This window comes from Pelodiscus sinensis, chromosome 4 (assembly GCF_052426305.1).
Source record: "Pelodiscus sinensis isolate ZL-2025 chromosome 4, ASM5242630v1, whole genome shotgun sequence".
Lineage (NCBI taxonomy): Eukaryota > Metazoa > Chordata > Testudines > Trionychidae > Pelodiscus > Pelodiscus sinensis.
Genome location: NC_143055.1, coordinates 878719 through 895094, shown reverse-complemented (window position 1 = coordinate 895094; position 16376 = coordinate 878719). Strand labels below are relative to the sequence as shown.

General features: G+C 73.5%; 1 protein-coding gene across 1 annotated transcript; it reads right to left on the bottom strand.

The window, feature by feature from the left end:
- Positions 1 to 2895: 2895 nt before the first annotated feature.
- On the bottom strand, positions 2896 to 15369 carry DQX1 (DEAQ-box RNA dependent ATPase 1). Its single transcript, XM_075918331.2, has 11 exons — positions 14772 to 15369; positions 12164 to 12357; positions 10643 to 11018; positions 10033 to 10278; positions 6662 to 6761; positions 5811 to 5966; positions 5366 to 5557; positions 5155 to 5280; positions 4263 to 4453; positions 3984 to 4174; positions 2896 to 3282 (listed from the first exon to the last, which is right to left on the bottom strand). The coding sequence occupies exons 1-11, from the start codon at positions 15039 to 15041 to the stop codon at positions 3111 to 3113; spliced, it is 2214 nt and encodes a 737-aa protein (XP_075774446.2). The 5' UTR covers positions 15042 to 15369; the 3' UTR covers positions 2896 to 3110.
- Between the last annotated feature and the right edge of the window lie 1007 nt (positions 15370 to 16376).

Sequence of the window (16376 nt, the reverse complement as noted above, 5' to 3'; positions counted from 1 at the left end):
AGAGCCCAGCCCCACTGGGCCCCCAGCAAGGAGCCCAGCCCCACGGGGAGCCCAGCCCCACCGGGCCCCCAGCGAGGAGCCCAGCCCCACGGGGAGCCACAAGGCCCCCAGCGAGAAGCCCAGCCCCACGGGGAGCCACAGGGCCCCCAGCGAGCCCGACCCCACAGGGAGCCACAGGGCCCCCAGCGAGCCCGGCCCCACAGGGAGCTGCAGGGCTCCCTGCAAGGAGCCCCAGCCCCACCGGGACCCCAGCGAGGAGCCTCAGCCCCACAGGGCCCCCAGCAAGCCCAGCCTCCCTCTTGCTTCTGCAGGGTGAGGGGCCTGGCCCCCAGCAAGGCCCGCTTGTTACTCCCAGTCCCCGGGTGCCCTGGCAGGCTTGAGCTGCGTCCCTGCAGCTGCCAACCCCTCTGGGCACGTGGTGGCACCAGGCAGCCAGCGAGCTGTGGGTCCAGCCCCCCTTGCCGCCCAGAGCCCAGCCAGGCAGCAGGGAGCCCTTGGGACGGGCTCGGCCCAGCCAGGCGTCCGTCTGCGCTCCTTGGCAGACTGCAGGTGAGCGCCCTGCCCCCAGGTCCAATCCCTGGGGTGGCGGCAGCTGGCCTCTGGGCTGGTTGCTTCTTTTCAAGGGGGGGGGGGGGCAAGGCCCAGGCGCTGGGGCCTGCACCCACCCCCTGCATGAGAGCCAACAGCCTTCCGGCAACAGTGCAGCATTAGGGGAAACTGAGGCACACGCAGGGCCCTCCCCCGCCCTAAGGCGATTACAGACCATTCCCACTTCGCCACGGCTCTGCCCTCGCAGGGGCACCTGCGCCACAGCCGGGGAAGTCTGAGGCCACCACAGTGACCACGCGTGCCTCAGCCGCTTTCGCATCCCTCGCCAGCTTCCTGCCCGGCACTTCCCGGCGCCCCCGGGCCAGCAGGCGGGGCTGTCCTGGCCACAGCTGTTCGGCCCACCCCGGCCGGCCGCCGGCCCTGCCAGGAGCTGCCGCGTGGCCAGGGCTGGGGTCCTGCCGTTGCCTCCTGCCCTTGGGTGCCAGTCAACCGCCCCCATCCCACCTGCCAGCTTCCCTGAGCCGTGGACGGAGCAGGAGGCCAGCCCTGGCGCTGGGGCGGACAGGCCCCTCTGGAGCCGAGACCCCCACGGGCCAGCCTGTGCCTCGCCCCCGTGATGGGCTGCCCTCTGAGCAGGGCCTCGGGAGCCAGCAGCGAGCTCCCCGTAGCATTACCTTGGGGCAGGCCTGGGCGGGGCACTGAGGCCAGCAGCCCCCCGCCCTGCCGGGTCTCAGCTGTGGCCCCCAGGGAGGGCGGCTGGGCACTGGCTGCCTGATCGCTGCTGGGGGTCTTGGCTCATTGCTCCTGGCCTCAGCCAGGCCCACCGCCCCGGCCTGGTCCCCGCTGGATTCGCCCGTCTGACTGGCCACCGCGGCCTGGGAACCGCTCCCCTGCAGGCGCCGCTCAAGGGACACACCTGGTGCCAAGTGGGAATGGGGCAGCATCTGGGGCATGTGGCCAGGGAGTGGGGGGGACCCCCAGGGCAGGAGGCGGGGGGCAGGCCTAGAGCTGCCAGCCTGCAGGGAGCGGCCTGACGGCCCTGGGCCCAGCGGAGCCAGGGGGCCCCAGCCCTCAGACCACAGCTTCCCCTGTGGGAGGGCCGCCCGCTGCTGAGCGCGCTGCTTCCCCAGCACTTCCAGGGAAGGCAGCGTGCCGGGGGGAGTCCCGCTTCCAGGGCCCCCCCCGCCCGACTCACAGGGCATTTCCATCCACCCCAGGGCAGGGCAGCCCCGCCCCGCCCCACCGGCCGCCCCGGGGGAGCTGGCCCAGGCGCCGCCCCCCCCGCCCGACTCACAGGGCATTTCCATCCACCCCAGGGCAGGGCAGCCCCGCCCCGCCCCACCGGCCGCCCCGGGGGAGCTGGCCCAGGCGCCGCCCCCCCCGCGTGGCTCTCCAGGGCATTTCCATCCACCCCAGGGCAGCCCAGCCCCGCCCCGCCCGCCGCCCCGGGGGAGCTGGCCCAGGCGCTGTCCCCCCCCGCCCGACTCACAGGGCATTTCCATCCACCCCAGGGCAGCCCAGCCCCGCCCCGCCCCGCCGGCCGCCCCGGGGGAGCTGGGCCAGGCGCTGCCCCCCCCGCGTGGCTCTCCAGGGCATTTCCATCCACCCCAGGGCAGCCCAGCCCCGCCCCGCCCCGGGGGAGCTGGCCCAGGCGCTGCCCCCCCCCGTGACGCTCCAGGGCCTGCTGCACTCTCAGCCTGGGGGGGGCCGGGGGAGTGGGGAGGCCACAGGGGAGCCCAGCTCGGCGGCAACAGGGTAAAGTTAAAGGCTGTGCGGCCGGGGCGCCCTTGCGAGCCTCACACCCCCGGCGGGGCCCTCGAGCTGCGGGGGGACAGCCCCTCGGGCCTGAAGCGGGGGCGGGGCGCTGCCTGGAGCAGTGGCTGGGAGTTAAGACTCCTCCTCCCCCAGCCAGCAGAAAACTGGGGGTCGGGGGGGGGGCTCAGAGCTGGGGCACTGGCCCCCCCTCGCCCCAAGCTGGGTTCCTGTGTCCCTGGGGGACCAATAACCCTTCTCTTCTACCTGCCACCTGAGAGTCCCCTCTGGCTGGAGCCGGGGGGCAGGCTGGGGGATCCCATAGCCAGATCCCGGCCTTCCCGCTCTCCGTCCCCTGCCAGCGAGAGGAGCTGGGCCCTGCTCCTGCACCGCAGAGCAAGACTGCGCCGGGGCGGTGAGGGGCCTAGTGGCTGCAGGCAGGGGCGAGCTGGGGCCCAGCAGCCTCTGGTGAGTGGCCAGAAGGGCCCAGAACCACACCCCAGCCCTAGGCCCATGGGGGGGAAGGCTGCACCCCCCAGCCGTCCAGGGCCCTCCGCGGAACACACCCTCAGTGGAGTGAGGGACTCAGGCGGGAACGTCACAGAAAAGCTTTATACACAGTCCGAGCAAGGGCCAGCGCCCTGGAGTGAGGGGCAGGCCGGCCAGCTCCAGCCCGGCAGGTGGCTGTGCCCCACGGCGCAGCCGCAGAGGGCCCCTAGGGCGAGGCAGCTCCAAGAATGAGGGGGCAGCCTGGCACGGCCCATCCAGAGCAGCTGACAGCAGGGGTGGGGCTCCCTGGTCCCCTTCTGTCACTGGAGTGTGCACCCGTCCCTGTCTCCGTCCTCCCCCTCCCCAGCCCCGGCCCCCTCCAGCGCCGGCTCCACGGCCTCCGGCACCTTCTCCCGCAGCTCCATGAGCAGGTCGCGGCTCTCGCTGGGCGGCAAGTTACTCAGGTAGTACTGGGGCGCCAGCTCCGCCAGCCTGCGGGGAGAGGCCGTGAGGGCCCAGCGCCCGGCTCCAGCCCTGCCCCGCGGCGGCTGGCCAGCGCCCAGGGACAGCCCAGCCACCCGCAGGCCCCATGCCCCGTGGGTCCTGGCCTCAGCATCTCCAGGGCCTGCCTTGCAGCCAGGCACAGAGTGGGGGGGGGCCCTCCCTCCCCACCCTGCTTCCCCTCCCCCCTTCCCATCCTGCTGCCCCCCAGCTCCCTGCCAGCCCCGCCCCACCCTGCTTCCCCTCCCCCCTTCCCATCCTGCTGCCCCCCAGCTCCCTGCCAGCCCCGCCCCACCCTGCTTCCCCTCCCCCCTTCCCATCCTGCTGCCCCCCGGCTCCCTGCCAGCCCCGCCCCACCCTGCTTCCCCTCTGACTTCCCATCCTGCTGCCCCCCAGCTCCCTGCCAGCCCCGCCCCACCCTGCTTCCCCTCTGACTTCCCATCCTGCTGCCCCCCAGCTCCCTGCCAGCCCCGCCCCACCCTGCTTCCCCTCTGACTTCCCATCCTGCTGCCCCCCCGGCTCCCTGCCAGCCCCGCCCCACCCTGCTTCCCCTCTGACTTCCCATCCTGCTGCCCCCCAGCTCCCTGCCAGCCCCGCCCCACCCTGCTTCCCCTCTGATTTCCCATCCTGCTGCCCCCCGGCTCCCCCCCCCCAACTCCCCTGCCTGCCAGGCCCCCCTCCCGCCCTCTTACATCTGTGGCTGGATCTGGGAGACCACACTGAGGCAGTTGTCCTGCGAGATGGTGAACTCGTGGTACAAGACCCAGGGGGGCGGGCGGGGCGGGGGCCTCCGCAGCACGTAGCAGCAGTGGGGGGGCAGAGTGGCCACATGCTTGTGCGTCAGCATCAGGTAGTTTCCGGAGCCATCGATGTCCCGGGCCACCTGTGGGGGCAGGGGGGGTCAGCGGGGGGCGGACAAAGCGGGGCCCTGGCAGCCTCACCCACACGGCTGCCCTGCCCCACGGCCTCACCTGGAGAAAGTAGCCGGAGATGAGCGCCCTCTTGAGGTTGAGCACGTTGCTGTCCGTGCCGAAGGCAGGGGGCGAGACGGGCAGCTCGATGCGCTGCATCACCTCCAGCAGCTCGGTCCGCACCACGCCTGCCAGCTGCAGCCCGGCGCTGCTCACCCCGTGCTGCTGGCACCAGCCCTCGGCCGGCTCGTCTGCAGGAGAGGGGTGTCAGCTCCCCGCCCCGGCCCCTCCCCAGCGGCAGCCCCCCGCGGCCAGCCCCGGCCCCCTCTCCCAGCAGCAGCCCCCCGCGGCCAGCCCCGGCCCCCTCCCCAGCAGCCAGCTCCGGCCCCCTCCCCAGCAGCCAGCCCCGGCCCCCTCCCCAGCGGCAGCCCCCCGCGGCCAGCCCCCAGCCCCCTCTCCCAGCGGCAGCCCCCCGCGGCCAGCCACCGGCCCCCTCTCCCAGCAGCAGACCCCCGCGGCCAGCCACCGGCCCCCTCTCCCAGCGGCAGCCCCCCGCGGCCAGCTCCGGCCCCCTCCCCAGCAGCCAGCCCCGGCCCCCTCCCCAGCGGCAGCCCCCCGCGGCCAGCCCCCGGCCAGCCCCCGGCCCCCTCCCCAGCAGCCAGCCCCGGCCCCCTCCCCAGCGGCAGCCCCCCGCGGCCAGCCCCGGCCCCCTCCCCAGCGGCAGCCCCCCGCGGCCAGCCCCGGCCCCCTCCCCAGCAGCCAGCCCCGGCCCCCTCCCCAGCGGCAGCCCCCCGCGGCCAGCAGCAGACCCCCGCGGCCAGCAGCCGGCCCCCTCTCCCAGCAGTCTTCCCCCTCCCGTGGCCGACCCCTCCCCCAGCGGCCATGCCACCTCGACTGCCCGCGTCTGCCACGGCCCCACCAGCATGGAGAGCCCGGAGCGCGGGGCACTCACGCTGCTGGGAGGCGTTGAAGACGTTGATGAGGGTGAAGTGGTCCCCGTCGGGGTGCAGCAGGGCCTGCCGGCGTGCAGCCACAGCCCCCTCCGAGCGCCCGGCCGGGCTCACGAAGCAGGGCGCGGCTGGGGAGAGGCAGGAGGGTTACCCGAGCGGCCAGCAGGGCCCCGGCCCCAGAGGCTCCCTGGGCGCCGAGGGGCCCGGCCCTACCGGTGAGCATGGCGGCCATGGTGAGCATCTCATGCACGCAGTCGAACTGGCAGGAGGCCAGCAGCGCCTTGGCGAGCTGGGGGTCCAGGGGGAACTCCGACATGATGATCCCCACCTCCGAGAGGTTCCCGTCGTCGTCCAGCGCCGCCAGGTAATCCAGGTCCTCCAGGGCCTGCATCAGCGACTCAGGGGCTGGTGGGGGCAGGGGGTCAGCCAAGGCGCCGAGCCAGCCTGGCACCTCCCAGCAGAGCCAGGTCCACCCCCAGGGCCCCTTCTTCCGCTCTGCAGCCCGGCCCCGGGGCTGGGACCACGCTGCCGGGGCTCCCTACCCCCCTTCACAGCGCCCTGTGCCCGCCCACCTCTGCTGCTGCCCGACTGCCCCGCTGGGCACCCCCTCCCGCCTCTGCCCGGGCCCCACCCCCACCCTGCCCTGCCCCCGGCGTACGTGGCCGGTCGAGGAAGTCGCACTGGCCCATGTCCGCGATGTCCAGTCTCTTGAGCAGCAGCACCAGGCGGGCCAGGTTGGCCTCGCTCACGCGGGGGGGCGCAGCCGGGGGGCGCTGCTCATAGGCGGCTTCCGAGTAGAGACGCACGCAGGTGCCTGCGACGACAGGGGAGCTGCCAGGGGCGGGCGGGCGCCCGTGGGGGGCAGGGCAGCAAACTGGAGCCAAGGCAGGCTGAGAGCTCCCCCTCGGCACCCAGGCACTGCCAGCCCCCAGCAACACCGCCTGTGGCCCCCCTCCCTGCGAGAGGAGAAGCCTCCCAGGGGACCCAGGTTCTCGCCTGGAAGGGCCACCCGCTGCCCGGGGGACCCAGGTTCTCACCTGGAGGGGGAGGGTCTCACCTGGGGGGGAGGGTCTCCCGCTGCCCGGGGGACCCAGGTTCTCACCTGGAGGGGGAGGGTCTCACCTGGGGGGGAGGGTCTCCCGCTGCCCGGGGGACCCAGGTTCTCACCTGGAGGGGGAGGGTCTCACCTGGGGGGAGGGTCTCCCGCTGCCCGGGGGACACAGGTTCTCACCTGGGGGGGAGGGTCTCACCTGGGGGGGAGGGTCTCCCGCTGCCCGGGGGACCCAGGTTCTCACCTGGAGGGGGAGGGTCTCACCTGGGGGGGAGGGTCTCCCGCTGCCCGGGGGACCCAGGTTCTCACCTGGAGGGGGAGGGTCTCACCTGGGGGGAGGGTCTCCCGCTGCCCGGGGGACACAGGTTCTCACCTGGGGGGGAGGGTCTCACCTGGGGGGGAGGGTCTCCCGCTGCCCGGGGGACACAGGTTCTCACCTGGGGGGGAGGGTCTCTCACCTGGGGGACTGCCTGCCGCCCGCTGCCTCCGCAGCTCCGCCTGGCTCTTGCTGATGGGCCGCAGCACCTGGGACTCCGCACGGATCCGGGGATTGTAAACCTGCAGGACAGACCAGGCAGTATGGGGCTCATGTTCCTGGTGACCCACTGGGCACAGCCCCCCAGCCTGGCCAGCCCTTTGCACCGACAGCTGCAGTACCATGTCTCACCAGCAGAGGCCCCCGGACCCTTCCCCTCCAGGGGGCGCTGCCTCCCGCCCGGTCTCTGCTTTTCACTAGGTCACTAGTCGTGCATGTCCCACCCCTCCTCTAGCCCGGCCCCAGTGGGTCTCTGCTTTTCACTAGGTCACTAGTCGTGCATGTCCCACCCCTCCCCTAGCCCGGCCCCAGTGGGTCTCTGCTTTTCACTAGGTCACTAATCGTGCATGTCCCACCCCTCCTCTAGCCCGGCCCCAGTGGGTCTCTGCTTTTCACTAGGTCACTAATCGTGCATGTCCCACCCCTCCCCTAGCCCGGCCCCAGTGGGTCTCTGCTTTTCACTAGGTCACTAGTCGTGCATGTCCCACCCCTCCCCTAGCCCGGCCCCAGTGGGTCTCTGCTTTTCACTAGGTCACTAGTCGTGCATGTCCCACCCCTCCCCTAGCCCGGCCCCAGTGGATCTCTGCTTTTCACTAGGTCACTAGTCGTGCATGTCCCACCCCTCCCCTAGCCCGGCCCCAGTGGGTCTCTGCTTTTCACTAGGTCACTAGTCGTGCATGTCCCACCCCTCCCCTAGCCCGGCCCCAGTGGGTCTCTGCTTTTCACTAGGTCACTAGTCGTGCATGTCCCACCCCTCCCCTAGCCCGGCCCCAGTGGGTCTCTGCTTTTCACTAGGTCACTAGTCGTGCATGTCCCACCCCTCCCCTAGCCCGGCCCCAGTGGATCTCTGCTTTTCACTAGGTCACTAGTCGTGCATGTCCCACCCCTCCCCTAGCCCGGCCCCAGTGGATCTCTGCTTTTCACTAGGTCACTAGTCGTGCATGTCCCACCCCTCCCCTAGCCCGGCCCCAGTGGGTCTCTGCTTTTCACTAGGTCACTAGTCGTGCATGTCCCACCCCTCCCCTAGCCAGGCCCCAGTGGATCTCTGCTTTTCACTAGGTCACTAGTCGTGCATGGCTCCTCCCCGCCTGCAGCCTGTGTGCCTAGAGGGAAAGCCCCACATCCTGCTCCTTGCCCAGTTCTGGCTGCGAGGAAAGAGATGGGGGCCGGGCCCCAGAGGTGGTCGCTGCGGACTAGCTTGGCAGCAGAGCTGCCGTAGTCACTACCCAGTGGCCGCCTGCCACGGCGAGGCAGCCCGTCCCGTGGGAACACGGGCTCTGACGAGCGCCAGAAGCAGGAACCCAGCCCAAATGTCAGGGCCCTGCAGAATCCGCTGCGGAGACGCTACATTCGTTCCTGCAGCGGGCGAGTCCTACAGCTCAGCCGCCCTCGTAGGCCAGAGCGGAGGAGCTGTCCTGCCGGGCGTTGCTCGAGGGGCTCTGACAGCCAGCAGGCGCCAGGGCCAGCCAGCAGCACTGCCCGCATGGCAAGTGCCTGGGGCGGGAAAGGGCCCCTCCAGCTAGTCATCAGCAAGCACGTGGACGAGGGGGAGCCAGTGGCTACAGCACCCTGGGGACGTTCCACAGCGGAGAACTGAACAGCCCATTAACCTGAGTTCTTAGGGGTTACCCGACGAGTCGAGTTCCTGGGGCCGGGACCGGCAGCCAGCCGCTCCAGCCCCAGCCCTGGGGAGCCCCTGGTCGGCAAGGAGAGCCAGTTCACGAAGCAGCGCCCTCGCGGCCCAGCGGCTCCTCCGGCCAGGTCTACGCTAGAGGTTCTCTGCAGACTCGGCCTGTCCACCCCGCGAGTGCGTTTTTGGCCAGCAAACCGGAAGAGCGGAGGGTTTTGCGGCTCAGGTATCCCCCTTGGGCGAGGACCAGCTCCCCTTGGCGCCAGAGCTCGTGCACAGAGGCGTGGGGATGGGAAACGGGGCTTTGGGCAAAGGCGATTGGTGGCCAGTGACTAGCAGAGCGCCCATGCAGTCTGCAGCGCTGGGCCCCGCCCTCCCTGCCAGCCAGGAGCGTAGCAGCGCGAGTGCTTCTCCGGGATACAGCGCGGCGCAGCCTCGACAGGGACATAGGAGCCAGGGCAGAGCCTTAGTCCGCGTGGGGAAAAGGTTCGCTGGCCCCTGAACCCCTCCCCCCGCTCGCCTTAGTCTGCTCCCTTCGTACTTCCCCCAACCCAGCAACTGGTCCCCGAGCCCCCAGGCAGCTCCGCCTCCTGCACGGTCCTGCTCCCAGAGCCAAGGGGACTCTTGTCACCGGGACCCGGGGGGGGGAGAACACACACACTCTACAGCAGCGACTACCGGCACCCCCACGACCTCACAGCGCTTCTGCAGCGTGGACCCTCTCAGCCCCGAGGAGAGGGACCCTTCCCCCAGCCTGCGGCCCTCAAGCGTCCGGACCCAAGGCACATCTGGGGCGAGTCATGGCCAGCCTCTCCCCCATCCTGCGCAGAGTGCCGGGGGGGAGGGGGGAGACTGAGGTACACGCCCCCCCACCACGGCATCGCATCAACACAAGGCCCCCACGAAACGGACAGGCCCCAGGCTGCCCCCCTGGTGGGGAGCCCGGACAAGAGACGCTACCCCAGAGCAGCAGGGCCTGGGCAGCCACAGCTGTGGCCGGCCCAGGGCTGCTCTGTCCTGGGGGGGGGGGGGGGGGGAAGAGTCCAGGCACAGGGGGGAGGATGCTGGGACCTCCCCTCCCCCAAGGGGGCTCCGCCTGCCCCTGTGCCTGAGAGGGGCCTGGCGAGGGTCCAGCCTGCTGCTACGGCCCCTGTGACGTAGTGGGGGTACCTGGCTTGTTTCTATGCTGCTGGCTCTGGGGTAACCCCCACTGGCTGCCGTGGGGACCACGACCCAGCAAAACAGGATGAGTCACTATGCAAACCAGTGGCCAGACACCCCCCATGGAGAGGAACAAAGGAAGGTGGATGCTGCCCGGGCTGGTTAGTGCCTGTCTGGAAAGCAGGGGAGAAGGAGCTGGGGAGGGGGCTGGGACTCCCCTATCTCAAGGGGGGCACTGAGGCCTCTTAGCCCCAGTTCCTGTAACCAGACTACATCTGTGCTGGGCTGTATCCTGGAGGAGCAATAAACCACCCTCAATTCCACTGGCTGGTGCAGTCTGTTTGTGCCATTTCGGGGTGCAGGAGACGGGGGACCCCCAACGCGCCGTCACAGCCCCCAGGCCCAACGCCAGCCCTGGGCCCACAAGCCGGGAGCCCCGAGGGCCCAGGGAGCATATGCAAGCTGGCAAGGGGTCCCACAGCGCAGCCCCGGCGCCCTCTCACACTGCGCAGCTCCAGCCCCGTGTCGACCACGTGGCGCACGGCGCCCAGGGAGAAGGACGACTCCGCCAGCCAGTGAGTGACAATGACGCGCCGGGCCAGGGGGCTGCCGCTCGGCTCCAGCGCCTCGTAGACCTTCTGGGCCGCCCGCCCCACGCCCGGGTGCAGGGGCAGGGCCAGCAGCGGCCCCAGCCCGGGGTTCAGGGCCTCCGCCTCGACGTGGAGGGTCTCGCAGCACTCACGGATTTCCTGGGAGAGGGGAGCAGCTCCGATAGTGAGAGACAACCCCCCAGCCCCTGCCTGGGCCGGCCACCGGGCCACAGTGCCCCCCGTCCTTGGCCCAGCCCCCCAGCCCCTGCCAGGGCCAGCCCCTGGGCCCCCTGTCCTTGGCCCAGCCCCCCAGCCCCTGCCAGGGCGGGCCCCCGGGCCACAGTGCCCCCCGTCCTTGGCCCAGCCCCCCAAGCCCTGCCAAGGCGGGCCCCCGGGCCACAGTGCCCCCCGTCCTTGGCCCAGCCCCCCAAGCCCTGCCAAGGTGGGCCCCCGGACCCCCCCGTCCTTGGCCCAGCCCCCCAAGCCCTGCCAGGGCGGGGTCCTGGCAGCCCCCAGTCTCCACCTGCTCACTGGCCAGGAAGAGCAGCACGTCGCCGGGGTCCTGGCGCCGGTGAATGTCCAGCACTGCCCGGCATGCGGCGGCCACGTGGCCCCTCGCCGGCGGGTCCTGGTAGAGCAGCCGGCCAGGCGGGCTGGGCCCTGGCACACGCACCAGGGGCGGGTGCCCGCAGAAAGCCCAGAGCCGTTCCTCCAGAGCCGGCACCGTCACCACCACCAGCCGGAGCTCCGGGCGCTGGCACAGCACGTCCTTGAGCAGCCCCAGCAGCACGTCCGTGGGCACCGTGCGCTCCTGCACCTCGTCCAGCACCACGACGCCGTACTGGCGCAGCAGCGGGTCCGACGTCATCTCCCGCAGCAGCATCTCGTCCGAGCAGAACCTGCAGCCCCGAGCGCCAGGTCAGGGGCACCCAGGGCGGCCTGTGGGGCTGGGCTGCGGGGGGGAGTGAGGGTGGGGGGCAGGGCAGGAGTGAGGGGCACCGGCAGGCTGGGGGGGGCAGGGCAGAAGGGAGGGGCACCAGCAGGGCGGGGGGGAGACGGGGGGCAGGGCTGCGGGGGGGAGTGAGGGGCACTGGCAGGCTGGGGGGGCAGGGCAGAAGGGAGGGGCACCGGCAGGGCGGGGAGGAGACGGGGGGCAGGGCTGCGGGGGGGAGTGAGGGGCACTGGCAGGCTGGGGGGGCAGGGCAGAAGGGAGGGGCACCGGCAGGGCGGGGGGGAGACGGGGGGCAGGGCTGCGGGGGGGGAGTGAGGGGCACTGGCAGGCTGGGGGGGCAGGGCAGAAGGGAGGGGCACCGGCAGGGCGGGGGGCTGCGCTAGCAGGAGCTGCGGGCCAGGGGCACCGGCAGGCCGGGGGGAACCCAGGGCTGGCAGCAGCTGTGGGTCGGGGTTGGGGGGCACTGGCAGAGGCTGTTCAGAACAGCTGGCGGGGGGAGGGGGGAGACTTGGCCGCCCCCTCAGCCCCAGGCCAATCAGGGTTTGTGGGCAGGGAAGCACAGAAGTATCCTGGCTCCGCCCCTTCCTCCTGAGGCCCCGCCCCTCCGGGGCAGCCCTGGGGCCACTTCAAAGATTTCTGGTCAAAACTCATTGCCCACCCCGGCGAGAGGCCCCCGCCCGAGGGGGGGCGCCCCGGGAGGGGAGGGGCCGTGCCCGAGGGGGGGCGCCCCCGGGAGGGGAGGGGCCGTGCCCGAGGGGGGGAGGGGCCGTGCCCGAGGGGGGGAGGGGCCGGGAGGGGAGGGGCCGTGCCCGAGGGGGGGCGCCCCCGGGAGGGGAGGGGGGGAGGGGCCGTGCCCGAGGGGGGGCGCCCCCGGGAGGGGAGGGGAGGGGCCGTGCCCGAGGGGGGCGCCCCCGGGAGGGGAGGGGAGGGGCCGTGCCCGAGGGGGGCGCCCCCGGGAGGGGAGGGGAGGGGCCGTGCCCGAGGGGGGGAGGGGCCGTGCCCGAGGGGGGGCGCCCCCGGGAGGGGAGGGGAGGGGCCGTGCCCGAGGGGGGCGCCCCCGGGAGGGGAGGGGAGGGGCCGTGCCCGGCTCACCTCAGCAGGGTCTCGGGGCTGCAGCAGTCCTCGTGGGGGACGCAGTAGCCGACCTCGTGGCCCAGGTTGAGGTCCATCTCGTCAGCCACGCGCAGCGAGAGGCTGAGGGCGGCCAGGCCGTGGGGCTGAGTGCAGGCCACCAGGCCGTGCGAGAACTGCTGGGACAGGGCGTACTCCGCGCACCACTGCGGGATCTGGAGGGAGGAGAGCAGGGCCCGGGGCCCAGCGACAGGGCAGCCGCCATGGGGAGCTCAGGCAGGTGCTGGGCCAGGCAGGGCTCCATGAGGGCACAATGGCCTCGCCCCATGCCAGAGCCACCCGTGCCCCACACTGCTCAGCCCACATGGCCCAGCGGGGCACAACCAAGGGGTGCAGCTGGCCCAGACACCGTCCTCTGAGCTGTGCCATTCACGTCGAGTCCAGCCACGCCCCGGGGCCTCCCTCTGCCCAGCCACCCCCACAGCAGCAGTGGGCCCCACGGCCACGGGGCAAAGGACTGGAGAGTCTGGAGCAATGGAGCCTCCCAGAGCGAGGGGGGAGGAGAGAGGGAAGGAGGCCGGGGACGCTGCCACGCTAAGATTGGGGGGGGAAGGAGGCCGGGGACGCTGCCATGCTAAGATGGGGGGGGGGGGAAGAAGGGGAGGCCGGGGACGCTGCCATGCTAAGATGGGGGGGGGGGAAGAAGGGGAGGCCGGGGACGCTGCCATGCTAAGATGGGGGGGGGGAGGAGGCCGGGGACGCTGCCACGCTAAGATGGGGGGGGGGGAGAAGGGGAGGCCGGGGACACTGCCACGCCAGGAGGAGAAGGGGAGGCCGGGGACGCTGCCATGCCGGGAGGAGAAGGGGAGGCCGGGGACGCTGCCATGCCGGGAGGCCGGGGACGCTGCCACGCCGCCACGCCAGGAGGAGAAGGGGAGGCCGGGGAGAAGGCAGAGGTCACTGCCACAGGGGGGCTGCCCCACATGGTTCTGCCAGCTGCAGAGCGGAGACTGCGCTGATGGGGCGAGACACCCACCCCGGAGACAAGGGAAGCGCCCAGGCCCCTCCAAGCGAGGTCCCCTTTCCCGTAGGCCAGTCCTGCTCCTAGGGGCTGGTGGGCCCTGGCAGAGACCCCCCCCCATCCGGTGGCCAGGAGCCTGACCCCCTGGGCACCAGGAGAGGTCGCAGGCAACTAGCAACATCCTGAGATAGTCCCCAGGGACCCAGGTGGCGCCTGCAGCTCCACGGACACCGGCTGCTTCAAAACAAACCTCCCCGGGGCAAAGTCTCCGGGCAACGCCCCAGCGGCCCTGCCAAGGTGGCTGGGGCAGGGCCCTGGCTCCGATGCCGCACAGGGCACAACGCCAGCGGCCCCGCTGCCTGCAGCTTGGCAGGTCTGCACCGGGACCAGCCGCGGGGCCTGTGGACAAGCCAGCTGCCGGCTGCAGGCGTCTGGGGCCCTGAAGGCCACTCGGCCAGGCTCAGCCCCTCGGGTTCCCTGGCCGCCCGCGAAGGGCACGACTGGCCCTGCAGCTGCCAGTGCAACCTTGCTGCTCCCCAGCCGGCGCCTGCGGGACCGAAAGCCCGTTCCCAGCCTGGCCCCATGATGGACCGGCGGGGCCCCGCCCCCAGGAGAACCCACCCAGGCCGTGTGCGCACCCCCTGCCCCGACTGAGCGGGGAGCCCCCAGCCAGGCCCCATGATGGACCAGGCGGGGCCCCGCCCCCAGGAGAACCCACCCAGGCCGTGTGTGCACCCCCTGCCCCGACTGAGCGGGGAGCCCCCAGCCAGGCCCCATGATGGACCGGCGGGGCCCCGACCCCAGGAGAACCCACCCAGGCCGTGTGCGCACCCCCTGCCCCGACTGAGCGGGGAGCCCCCAGCCAGGCCCCATGATGGACCAGGCGGGGCCCCGCCCCCAGGAGAACCCACCCAGGCCGTGTGCACCCCCTGCCCCGACTGAGCGGGGAGCCCCCAGCCAGGCCCCATGATGGACCAGGCGGGGCCCCGCCCCCAGGAGAACCCACCCAGGCCGTGTGCACCCCCTGCCCCGACTGAGCGGGGAGCCCCCAGCCAGGCCCCATGATGGACCAGGCGGGGCCCCGCCCCCAGGAGAACCCACCCAGGCCGTGTGTGCACCCCCTGCCCCGACTGAGCGGGGAGCCCCCAGCCAGGCCCCATGATGGACCAGGCGGGGCCCCGCCCCCAGGAGAACCCACCCAGGCCGTGTGTGCACCCCCTGCCCCGACTGAGCGGGGAGCCCCCAGCCAGGCCCCATGATGGACCAGGCGGGGCCCCGCCCCCAGGAGAACCCACCCAGGCCGTGTGCACCCCCTGCCCCGACTGAGCGGGGAGCCCCCAGCCAGGCCCCATGATGGACCAGGCGGGGCTCCGCCCCCAGGAGAACCCACCCAGGCCGTGTGCACCCCCTGCCCCGACTGAGCGGGGAGCCCCCAGGAGAACCCACCCAGGCCGTGTGCACACCCCCTGCCCCGACTGAGCGGGGAGCCCCCAGCCAGGCCCCATGATGGACCGGCGGGGCCCCGACCCCAGGAGAACCCACCCAGGCCGTGTGCACCCCCTGCCCCGACTGAGCGGGGAGCCCCCAGCCAGCCCCGCCCCCTCGCACCTGGGTGCTCTTGCCAGTGCCGGGCCCCCCGGACACCAGCACGATGCCGCTGCCCTCCAGGTGCTCCATGAAGCTGTACTTGGCGGCCCACACGGGCAGAGCGCGCCGCAGCTGCAGCAGCTCGTAGTAGCGGGAGGAGAAGGGCAGCCCGTCGTAGGGGTTCACCTCCAGGTCCCCCTCCCCCGCCAGGCCCGCGCCTTCGCCCCCCCCCTCCTCCTCCTCCTCCTCCTCCTCATCCAGCAGGCAGCCCAGGCCAGTGCCGGCCTCCATGGCGGGGCGAGGGGCGAGCGGAGCCGGGACCTGCAAGGGCAAAGGGCGAAACGGGTGAGCAGGCCGGGCAGACACCTAGTCCCTGCCCGTGGGCCCAGCTCGGTGCCAGGGGCCCCGCAGCGCCCGGGGCCGGGCGGCTGGCAGGGAGCCGGAGCCTCGCTGTGCCCAGGCAGCGCCTGCCCCACGGGCGGTAACGGGCCGGAGTCCCGCCCGGAACCGGTCCGACGGGACGTGGCATCCGCCTGGCCGGCCCCGCCCGCGGCAGCCGTGAGCGCCACCCCCGCCGTGCCCCGCCACTCCCCCCGGGCTCCCCCCCCCACCGTGCCCCGCCACTCCCCCCCGGGCTCCCCCCCACCGTGCCCCGCCACTCCCCCCGCGGCAGCCGTGAGCGCCACCCCCGCCGTGCCCCGCCACTCCCCCCGGGCTCCCCCCCCCACCGTGCCCCGCCACTCCCCCCGGGCTCCCCCCCCCACCGTGCCCCGCCACTCCCCCCCCGGCTCCCCTCCCGCCACCCCCGCCACTCCCCCCGGCTCCCCCCCCACCGTGCCCCGCCACTCCCCCCGGGCTCCCCCCCCCACCGTGCCCCGCCACTCCCCCCCCAGCCGTGAGCGCCACCCCCGCCGTGCCCCGCCACTCCCCCCCGGGCTCCCCCCCCCCACCGTGCCCCGCCACTCCCCCCGGGCTCCCCCCCCCCACCGTGCCCCGCCACTCCCCCCCGGGCTCCCCCCCACCGTGCCCCGCCACTCCCCCCGGGCTCCCCCCCACCGTGCCCCGCCACTCCCCCCCGGGCTCCCCCCCCCACCGTGCCCCGCCACTCCCCCCCGGGCTCCCCCCCACCGTGCCCCGCCACTCCCCCCGGGCTCCCCCCCACCGTGCCCCGCCACTCCCCCCCGGGCTCCCCCCCCCCCACCGTGCCCCGCCACTCCCCCCCAGGCTCCCCTCCCACCGTGCCCCGCCACTCCCCCCCGGGCTCCCCCCCACCGTGCCCCGCCACTCCCCCCCGGGCTCCCCCCCCCCCACCGTGCCCCGCCACTCCCCCCCAGGCTCCCCTCCCACCGTGCCCCGCCACTCCCCCCGGGCTCCCCCCCACCGTGCCCCGCCACTCCCCCCGCGGCAGCCGTGAGCGCCACCCCCGCCGTGCCCCGCCACTCCCCCCCGGGCTTCCCCCCCACCGTGCCCCGCCACTCCCCCCCGGGCTCCCCCCACCGTGCCCCGACACTCCCCCCGCGGCAGCGGGACCCGGGGGGGGGTTGTGTCGCCCCCAGGAGCCGCCGCCCCGCTCACCTGGACGCAGCGCTAAGCCCCGCCCCCGAGAGTGTCACGGGACGCAGGCAA

Bases quoted from the DNA above. Each gene is read 5' to 3' on its own strand.
- DQX1 (XM_075918331.2), bottom strand. From the start codon at position 15,041: ATGGAGGCCGGCACTGGCCTGGGCTGCCTGCTGGATGAGGAGGAGGAG. The intron at 10,279-10,642 runs GTGGAGACTGGG...CCCCTCTCCCAG, and splicing joins TCTTCCTGGCCAGTGAGCAG to GAAATCCGTGAGTGCTGCGA. The intron at 5,558-5,810 runs GTACGCCGGGGG...TGCCCCCACCAG, and splicing joins CGACTTCCTCGACCGGCCAC to CCCCTGAGTCGCTGATGCAG.